This window comes from Theobroma cacao, chromosome 10, assembly GCF_000208745.1.
Source record: "Theobroma cacao cultivar B97-61/B2 chromosome 10, Criollo_cocoa_genome_V2, whole genome shotgun sequence".
NCBI classification, from domain to species: domain Eukaryota; kingdom Viridiplantae; phylum Streptophyta; class Magnoliopsida; order Malvales; family Malvaceae; genus Theobroma; species Theobroma cacao.
The window spans coordinates 20,191,672-20,201,815 of NC_030859.1; the positions used below are offsets into that span (position 1 = coordinate 20,191,672).

The 10,144-nt window shown below is 35.2% G+C and overlaps 3 protein-coding genes across 4 annotated transcripts; 2 read left to right on the plus strand and 1 right to left on the minus strand.

Moving 5' to 3' along the window:
• LOC108663664 (probable LRR receptor-like serine/threonine-protein kinase At1g12460) lies at positions 1,809-2,659 on the plus strand. The gene is made up of 2 exons (XM_018128907.1): positions 1,809-2,575; positions 2,656-2,659. Exons 1-2 carry the CDS (start codon positions 1,809-1,811, stop codon positions 2,657-2,659), a joined length of 771 nt encoding a protein of 256 aa, XP_017984396.1.
• LOC18587321 (receptor-like protein 12) lies at positions 2,634-5,413 on the plus strand. Of its 2 annotated transcripts, XR_001929799.1 has the most exons (3): positions 2,634-4,768; positions 4,876-4,933; positions 5,128-5,413. XR_001929799.1 is itself a non-coding variant. In XM_018129066.1 (2 exons), the coding sequence occupies exon 1, from the start codon at positions 2,682-2,684 to the stop codon at positions 4,743-4,745; it is 2,064 nt and encodes a 687-aa protein (XP_017984555.1). In that variant the 5' UTR covers positions 2,634-2,681; the 3' UTR covers positions 4,746-4,768; positions 5,128-5,413. The 2 variants fall into 2 exon arrangements, 1 of the variants encoding a protein (XP_017984555.1); XM_018129066.1 differs by lacking the exon at positions 4,876-4,933.
• Positions 6,421-9,643, minus strand: LOC18587322 (E3 ubiquitin-protein ligase SINAT5). Its single transcript, XM_007011039.2, has 5 exons — positions 9,376-9,643; positions 8,952-9,034; positions 8,174-8,404; positions 7,518-7,904; positions 6,421-7,107 (listed from the first exon to the last, which is right to left on the minus strand). Exons 3-5 carry the CDS (start codon positions 8,378-8,380, stop codon positions 6,787-6,789), a joined length of 915 nt encoding a protein of 304 aa, XP_007011101.2. The 5' UTR covers positions 8,381-8,404; positions 8,952-9,034; positions 9,376-9,643; the 3' UTR covers positions 6,421-6,786.

The following is a 10,144-nucleotide window of genomic DNA, read 5'->3' on the forward strand; positions in this document are numbered from 1 at the left end:
ATTCAATTCACCACAAACAGAAGTTATCTTGGCTGAAATCAGGAAGATTATCATAGTAAAATAGGCTGAAATAGAGAGATTCTCTTGGTTTGATATTCCAAATGAATTGTTTGAAAATTGAGACCAAAATATGTGTAGCTATTGCTATTTGGGAATTGACAGACAAGAATATCGAGAAGCTTACAAAATGAAAATAATTGTCACATGTAAACAAGAGAATGTTATATTTTCCACACATTTTTCTTTTTTGACCCATTCTCAATCTCAATTTGAACTATAAACTTTGACATTTCAAAACTTCAATAATACAGTCTACAACTTACTGTAACAACAATTTTAATAATATCTCAATGTTTGTTACATTGATAGATATGTACACTATTTTAAAGTTACAATAATAATTTTATAAAACTGCAGTCATATCTTCTCTTCTTTCAAATTTGTACTTATCATAATATAATATTCTCTTACAAATTAAATGTTCACTTTTTAATTGACAAAAAATAATAATTCAGTAAATTTTAGATGAAGTAATGTTGATCCTTTTAGCATTTTAGAGCATGAATGGGATGCTTTTTGATACCTTGGTTCTTCATACAAATTTCTCTATCGACAATTACATGTGCAATTTGCAAGCATAGTGGAATTAAGTTGGACTTGCAAACTACCATATTAAATAAGTAGGACATATATTAAATAAGTAGTTTCTTTTCGTTTTCCTTTAAAGTATTTTTGTTTTTATTTTTTATGAGAAAAGTCAATACATGACGAATTGTGCAAACTTTGTATTATCCTTTTAGAGTCATGATATTGGCCTAACACTCCTTTACCCTATTCTTCCGTCTAACTTCATCATTTTCAACTGTACAAATATAATTAAGATTGATTGAATTTACAACTCTACAATGACAAATGACCCAAGATTTTTTTTTTTTGACCATTAAATGACCCAAGATTTTAAGGTAAAATAACAAAAAACAAAAACATTATCCCACAATTCTATATATTCATTATCCCAAAAAAAGGTTATCTCAATTTAGTGGTGTCAATTTTTTCCATTCTTTTGGCTTCTTTAACACAAATTTCCTAAAGGTGGAATTTAGCACATGAGGGACATGGTCCATGGAGCAACACTGACTTGGAAATATGCTTGAAAGGCTGTTGCATATAGTCCTTGAAGAAACTTGATTACTTGATATTGGTTGACTTGACTTGATATCAAAGGAGATTTTTAATTCTACTGTTAATGTATAAAAAAATTATGTAGTATTATTTATTTTGGAAAGCACAAGGCAAATTTATGGCCAGATTCTTTGATTTGGATTCTAATGTGTTGAAAGTTAGTCTCTGGTTCCATACGCTGCTGGGAGTAAAGATATCAAGTTTGGATTGAAGAAGAGGATCTTATCTGCTACTTACAAAGTTATTTAACTTTTTGGTTATTTCAACTTTCTTTGTTATTTAGTTTTTTCAGTCAGGCAACGTGTTAGCTTTTGCACAATTGGAGCAAAGTACAGCTGACAACCTTACTGGTGTTGGACCTTTTGTTAAGCTGCTTTTTTTTTTATTTTTAATATTTTATCTATTGCTTTTATATTGTAAGCTGGTATGGGACTTCACGGGTCAATTCAAGCAAGTCTTCTTCATTTTCTTTGCCAAGTGTCTTTTACTGGTTTGAAATGAGCCTCCTTTCTTGACCAAGATCTGACCTACAAGACTTTCTTTATACTTTTCATAAATCGTTTCGTAAGGACGACCCATAATCAAACCAAATATTGTCTCGCAATTTCATGACAATCATCACAAGAATGTGGGAAAAGTGCAGGTCTTTTCAGATTCTACTGATGTTTCTTTGGTTTTGCCTTGGCATAACAACTGCGGATGGCTTCAACCTAAGTGCCAAAGAGGATAACATCCGATGCATAGAGAAGGAGAGACGTGCTCTCCTTATGTTCAAGCAAAGCATTGTTCATGATTCTGGTCGACTTTCGTCATGGGGAAGCAAAGATGGAGAAAAAGATTGTTGTCTATGGCGAGGTGTCCGGTGTAGCAACAGAACAGGCCATGTAATCATGCTTAACCTTCATAATCCTCTTGATGACTATTATGCCTATCAGAATAATCGTCTGAGAGGTACGATTAATCCTTCACTGCTTGAACTGCAACATTTAAGATATTTAGACCTTAGTGAAAATGATTTTGGAGGAAGTCGATTTCCAAATGTAAATGACTCCCTAAGCAAGTTAAGATACCTCGATCTTCATGGAACTGGATTAAATTCTGCAATACTGTATCAGCTTGGGAATCTTTCTTCTTTACGATATCTCGACCTTAGTTCGAATAACCTTAGTGAAGCCAAGGATTGGCCGCAACTACTCAACAAGCTTCCTTACCTAGAAGACTTGAAGTTGAGCGATTGTAGTCTTCCGATTATCCTTTCTCCACCTTCCCTCACTAATTCTACTTCAACACAAATTTCTATTGATCTGTCAAGAAACGAACTTACTTCTTCCATTTACCCGCTGTTGTTCAATATTACCAGCCAAATTGTTGATCTTAACCTTGATGATAACTCGTTAGGTGGCTCAATTCCGGATTTTTTCAGGAATATGATTTCTCTTAAACATCTTTCTCTTTCGGTAAATAACCTTGAAGGTGATATTCCGAAATTCCTTGGGAACATGTGTACTGTTGAAACATTATCCCTTGCAGTCAACAACCTCAGTGGATCAATTATTCCAGGGTATTTTGGGTGCTTAGAAAATTCATTGCAGTTTTTGGACCTATTTGCAAATAACTTTCATGGTCCATTAGTGTTACCTCATATTGCAAGATTTTCTTCCTTAAGAGAGCTTCATCTCTCACATAATAAATTAAATGGCTTTCTGTCAGAGACCTTTAATTTGAAACAACCTTCCAAGCTTACTGACTTGTATTTGTCAAGAAACCAACTTAAAGGGACGTTACCTGATTTCACAATATTTTCATCTTTGAAAGCATTACTTATTAATGATAACCAATTGAACGGAGCTGTCCCTGAAAGTTTGGGATGCTTATCTGAGCTTGAACATTTGTATTTTTCTCGAAATTCTTTCGAAGGTGTGATATCTGAAACTCATTTCAAAACTCTCTCCAAATTAAGGTTTCTTGACTTGTCGTTTAACCATTTGGTTGTGAATTTTAGCTCTGGTTGGGTTCCTCCTTTTCAGTTACATCAAATTTATCTATCATTTTGCAAATTGGGGCCTCACTTCCCAAAATGGCTTCAAACTCAAAAAGAATTTCAAGATCTTGATATCTCTGGTGCTGGAATTTCGGATTCTATCCCTGATTGGTTTTGGGACCTACCTCCATACTTATTATCTTTGAATCTCTCTCATAATCAAATGACTGGCATGGTACCAGACTTATCATCACTCAAGTTTAAGGAATTTCCTGGAATGGATTTAAGTTTTAACATGTTTGAGGGTCCGTTGCCAGTGCTTCCTTATAACATGACATCAATAATTCTTGCGAAAAATAGGTTTTCAGGATCAGTTTCTTCATTATGTAAGATTGCAGCTGGGACTTTGAGCATGCTTGATCTTTCTGATAACCTATTGTGTGGAGTGCTTCCTGATTGCTTTTTTCACTGGCAAAACCTAAGTGTTTTGAATTTAGCAAATAACAACTTCTCAGGGGTTATTCCGACAACTGTGGGATCGCTGTTGTCAATTGAAACAATTAATTTGCGCAATAATAGCTTCTCTGGAGACTTACCTTCTTCTTTGAAGAATTGCAATCTGTTGGAATTTTTGGACTTAAGCGAGAATATGTTTTCTGGAAGTATTCCGGCCTGGATAGGAGAAAACTTGTTATCTTTGATTTTTTTGAGTCTACAAGCTAATGAGTTTTATGGGAGGATACCTTCCAATTTATGCCAATTGGCAAAGATACGGATTCTGGACCTCTCCCAAAACACTCTCGCTGGATCAATACCATTGTGCCTTAATAATTTGACTGCCATGGCTCAAAAAGGAGATCCAGATGATGATATCATTGAACAAGTATATGATCATTCAGGCCAAGGTAATGGTTTTTTTGTAGGCTTTTATACCGCGAAGGCATGGGTTGGATGGAAAGGAAGAAGGCACGAGTATGAAAGAAGCCTTGGACTGTTAAGGATCATTGATCTTGCAAGTAATAAATTAGATGGAGAAATTCCAGATGAGATAACAAGACTTTCTGAATTGGTTGAATTGAACTTATCGGGGAACAATTTGATTGGGTTTATTCCTGAAAACATTGGTCAGTTGAAACAATTAGAATCACTTGATTTGTCAAACAACCAATTGTCAGGGCGAATTCCTAACAGCATGGCCGATCTAAACTTTTTGAGTGACTTGAACCTGTCATATAATAACTTATCAGGAAAAATTCCAACGAGTACTCAACTCCAATCCCTTGACGCTTCAGCCTTTTCTGGTAATCAAGCACTATATGGGCCTCCAATTACACAACAGAGCCCCAAAAATAAGACGGTTCAAGCTCAGCCACCAGAAGAAGAGAGAGATGAATTCAATAGATGGTTATATGCTGGAATGGGAATCGGATTCTTCATGGCATTTTGGGGAGTTATTGGCACTCTACTGTTAGAGCGTTCTTGGAGGCATGCATATTTTCGACTCTTGGATAGCTGGACTGACTCACTGTACGTGACATTCATGCTGTGGAGTGCAAGATTGGAAAGGAAGTTCAAAAGTTAGAGACTACTAAGTTTCTACAAAAGGTCAGAAAACTTAACGTTTTTATAGAAAAAAAATATATTTATACATGTTTTATTGTCTTCTATAAAAGCACTCAACCAAGCTCATCATGGTGGATGATATTTAACAGATGGTTTCAATTTCGAACATGTTCAGGCAAAATTCTACTTCATGAATCTGTTGAATAGGTATATACATTAAAGTTCAATTTTTAATTAAAACCATTCTATTTATAAGTTTTATCTGATAGCAAGAACAAGTGACAACTATCTTGGAATTCATACTCTCTGATGTGAATTCTGTCTTTCTTCTAACTGTTGATTTCACTACTTTATGAGAAACTGTTGCCGAATTAATGACTTAGACACAATTGATTTGTCAGGTTAACTATCATAGTTGTAGCAATATCAAAGTTGTGAACTGTGGATTCAAAAAGATAAAGAACGTGGCGCGCAGACATAACTCCAGATTGGGATGAAACGCATTGTCTGTTGATGCATAGTCTGCTTTTTCTTCTGTTTTGAGAAGGATGAAAAATATATGCTTTGAAATTATCTTCTTGTCTATGTATGCTTATCTACTTGTTGATGGACAAATTCTGAAGAAAACTTTGTTCAAAGTTTTTAGTTTGTTTTAAGACATTACATGTTCTTCTCTTATTACCTTTATATATTGATGTATTTTCAATCCTTTTGAGAGAAATATATAATTTTTCTTCACAAAATCACTGTATAATTAGATATCGGTAAGAGATATCATCAAGTTTAAAATTGTTTTTAATGCATATAAAAATGTTCGAGGAGAGAGTGAATTCGGATGGTGGACCTTATGCCTCTTAAGGAGGGATAACAAGTAATAACTAGCAGATAATCAAGCTTTATTCGTGACTTACTTAATCCCATCTTGTTGTAATACAATTATTATTCTTAATATGATAAGTTACATAATTTGTTTATGCTTCAGAAACATAAATTAGGACTATTTCAAAATGAATGTCTATGTATGCTTATAATCTTGCTAATCTATTGATTGTGCAAACTTTGTTTAATATTTATGACATTGCCTGTTTGATCAGAGATTGGCATTCCTTGTTCTTTGGCATCCCAGATGAAATATAGGAAAGTTATAATTATACCCAAAAGGGTAAACTAGTTGTGTATGCATTTGGTGGTGGGTCGAGTCAAGTTTGAGCAATGATGGTATCACTTTTCTTCCAACTTTTTTGGCTTTTGTAACACAAAGATCCTAAAACTTGATTCCCCCATCATAAAATGATAAGAAATTTTCTAGGACCAAGATGATTGCAGCTGAGAAAAGGGTTGCAATTTCTTTTATTAAGGCATCCTATTAGCAACATAGAAATCAATATTGGTAGGCAATGCAGGACAGGAAGTACTCTTCCCAGTTTAAACCATAGCCATATGAGGACAAAATGCTCTTCAGATCATTCAGGATAAATGCCAGTCAAGTCAGATCATTGCTGTCATATGTTCGGATAAATGAGAGCAGAGAGTTTGTATTTGGGCAGGGCATGATGATAGATCAGATTTTAATCCTGGGTGACCTGTTCAGCATGAGAGGGTACAGTGTTTGATGTGAATCCCCATCATCTCAGCAGCTATTGAAGGTAAATTTATAGCACAAAAATCCAGAGATGCCATGAACACCAACCACACAGCAACAGAAGTATTTGTTCTGCCTTACTTTCTTGGATTTTGATGTACTTAATGTTTGTAATTAGAAAAATCATTTGCTCATAATCAGCACCTCCAGCAACAAAAACAAATAAAACGAAGGCACTTTGTAAGATACAAATGTGCATATATGACCATCTAAAATCACTATAGATAGACACTACATATGTAGGCATGAAAGCTACATCTTCCCATTCATGTATTGGATGCATGGATAAGCAAAGAGAGTTTGCCCCATACAAACCAAAGAAATACAGGACCAGAAGACCCATAAAACTACCAAAAGAAACCAACCTACTTGCTATGACAAGAAAATAGATTCAGGGAGAACATTACAAAGAATCTCATCACTGTTCTTTCCAAATCCTTCCTGTCACTCTAAGCTTCAATTCTTTCCGGTCTCCCCCTGAGAAGAACAAAGCCATGTTTCGTTGGATGATGAGACCATCAAAACTGTCACGAACCTTCCGGTGACTGTCCCTTATGCTCCTGGGCACCCCTTGCCAAGTCATCTTCCTCCCATTCCCACCCACCTCGAGACTGTAGCTATAGTTCTTTGCCTCATTATCGTCACCCATAAACCGCAAGAATGCTATATAAACAGGAGCCATCCCAAGCTGGAATGCTTCAAAGTGCAGGCAAAAGTACTGGCCAAAGCAACTGAAAACCTAAAAATTGAGAACAGAAATCCAACTATCAGTGACATACACCTCATAAAATCTTTAAATAAAATCTAAAATAACAAGGTTAAGTCTATGAATATCATTGTGCCACATCAAATAACAAAAATAAGCAAAATCTCTTATCCAAAAATAAAAAACAACTTAGTAACAGTCTTCAAATCTGTGTGGCAAAGCCATTTTATTAGTTTTATTCTTTTGGGTCCCCTCTATATTTGTATTCAATGGTAGAACAATAGAACAATACATTGACAATGAACTTTATATAATTCTCCATTCATTTTAATAAATTTCAAGTTCTTGAATTAACAGAAACAGTAGAATAATTCCTCTTCTAGAGGGTTGGAGAGAAAGCAAGCTATGACAAGAAATGTGAAGCAAGAACAAAGCAACAATACCGTTAGCATCCATGTAGCATTCTCAACCTCGTGTGGATTTGATTTGACATAACGATGGTTGAAGGTGCTGCCATTGTGCATGTCAACTTTATGATCATCTTTGAGATGGGCCACAAGATAAGGAATATCACCAATGACTGTGCATTCAGACCCAGCATAGGGGCAGCTATATGGTCTATAAGAACATTGGGACTCATGTTTTAGCTTGCTGTAATATGGATATATGCCAATGCACCCAAAACTCTGATATTTACAGGGAAGCTCAAGAGATGCAGCAACCTTCTCCAATGCAAGACACCTAATATTACCAAGTTCATGCCTACATGTGGGGCACCGGTTGTGCACCCTAGGCTTGCAACCAGAACACAATGTGTGTCCATTTGAACACTGCACAAAGAAAGAAAACCAGCAGTTAGTTTGTTGTGTTAGTGTTCACTATTAATTTATGTAAATGTTAGATATCATCTTGCACATAGACATGGTTTGCAAGAGATATGCTTAGGATGATTTAGTACAAGTAAGGTGGTTGAAACTGATATCATTCCTAGAAGATTTCCGAATATTGCAAGAGATTCCACCAGACACAACTTGCAGAACATATTTGTTAAACAATTTCATGAAAGCAATCATCAAATTAAGGTGTTATATGAACAAACCTGATGAATTGGCGGGTACATTGCATTTAAGCACACAGGGCACTCTAACAGCTCACGAACACTGCTAGACACAGTCACATTAGGTTTTATAGCAGCTTGAGTAGGATCATTCACAGATTCACTATCAATAATGTCTTCATTTTGTGGAGGATCAATAACCTCAGGCTTGCTCCGCAACTCATCAAAAAATGGATTCCCAGATGCCATGCTAGTATCTATGCCTAGTCTAGACTGAAAAGACAAAAAAAATGTGCATGCACAAAATCAATTAACATTCCGCATACCAAGCACAAGCAACTTAAAATCTTTGATATGTGTCAAATTTGACAAGAAGTTAATGTATTAAACAATTACTCGGAGTCAGCAAATACTACTGTCATTTAAATTCTGCCACAGAATCATACTTTTAACACATCAGCTTATTTTTCAGCCCATCATATATTCCACTTTGGCAAAAAGGATTCGACTTGTTTAAAACATGATTTAGGTGTCGAAACTTAAATGAAACTAAAATTTAATTGTAAAAAGTTACAGTTTCATACAATCCTTTCTCCAAAGTTCACATGCAAAGGTTACCAAACATGGACATTTACCTTTAAAAAGTCATGTAGAAATCAACAACATGAATAGAATTAACTGCATTTTGGACTATTTAAGTCAAACCAATCCATTTACCATTCTATAATAACTAAGGTCCCTCAATGCACATCATCAAAATTAGTCTACCACTGAACAAAACAAAAAATCTGATTCAATCATAAGGACAAAATATTCTTACCACCCAAGTTTCTCTTAAACCCCTCAATCCTCTCCCTTTCTTCTCTACCAAATTCACCTGCCGGCCGTCGATTCCACCTTACCCTACAAATAATAAACATTCATCAGAAAATCAGATTAAACTTCATTTTCTTTATTCAAAAATACCCAACTTATAAATTCATCATTGTGGAAAATTACAACAATGTAGGTAGAAAAACAAATGAAATCAGAAACTGAACAAACCTACTTGCAACTGAACCAAATAAAGACTATAAAAAAAACACTTAAAAAGGAGACAGGAATCCAAAATTTCCAAAAATAAAACTCCCCAAAAGAATCAAACAGATCTAAAATATTCCAAAAAGGAAACTTTACAACCAACCAAAAAAACCCCAGAAACCAAAACACCAAAAGAAAAAAGAGAGAAAACCCAGAAAACCTACCTTCAATCCAAACTCAAAAATCCATTTGCATTAGAAAAAAAAAGCCGAAGAAAAGAAATGGAGAGCCACCCAAAATGAACAAGAAGAAGAAAACTTTTATAAGGAAATCTGGGGTGTTTGTCTATTCAATTTTTCTTTTCTTTCTGGCTTTGATGGGAGTAATAAATATGGACAGCAATGAAGATGAGAATTTCAAATTAAAGAGAGAGGAGCGTGGGTGTTTGGGAATTGGATTGGGAGAGAGAAATTTCTCGAGAAAATACAAAAAGAAAGAGAGAAAAAAATAAAGTGTTTTATATGTTAAGAAGGGGCCCAACATTTTTCAATTTAATTTCTTTTTTTTTTTTGTTGTCTGAAGATTGAAAATGTCGGGGGAGGGAAATTTCTACGTGGGTTCTACGCACACGAGGGGGAGTTGAGAGAGCGCGTGGAGATAGAGAGAAAGAGATTTGATTTTTGAAATGAAAATGGGAAGGAGGCTGTCGACCGGCACCGGGAATACAGCGGACGGCAGCGCCCAGTATTTAAGGTGTCGGGTTGGATGTGAGCTTCCTTGTTCCCAAACGTTGACATTCCCGCGCGTGTTGTATACGCATCTTAACTTTATCCTTTTTGTTTTTCTTTGACTCTATTATCATTCATGCTAAGATAATTTAAAAACTATTTTCATAAGATCTTGTTGTCACGGGTCATTAACCCCTCTCAAAAAAATTAATCTGATATAATGCATATTCATAAGTGTTTAAAGATCTCCATGCTTACTCGATAT

Bases quoted from the DNA above. Each gene is read 5' to 3' on its own strand.
- LOC108663664 (XM_018128907.1), top strand. From the start codon at position 1,809: ATGTGGGAAAAGTGCAGGTCTTTTCAGATTCTACTGATGTTTCTTTGG.
- LOC18587321 (XM_018129066.1), top strand. From the start codon at position 2,682: ATGTGTACTGTTGAAACATTATCCCTTGCAGTCAACAACCTCAGTGGA.
- LOC18587322 (XM_007011039.2), bottom strand. From the start codon at position 8,380: ATGGCATCTGGGAATCCATTTTTTGATGAGTTGCGGAGCAAGCCTGAG. The intron at 7,905-8,173 runs GTTTGTTCATAT...TTCTTTGTGCAG, and splicing joins TGTACCCGCCAATTCATCAG to TGTTCAAATGGACACACATT. The intron at 7,108-7,517 runs GTATTGTTGCTT...CTCAATTTTTAG, and splicing joins ATGCTACATGGATGCTAACG to GTTTTCAGTTGCTTTGGCCA.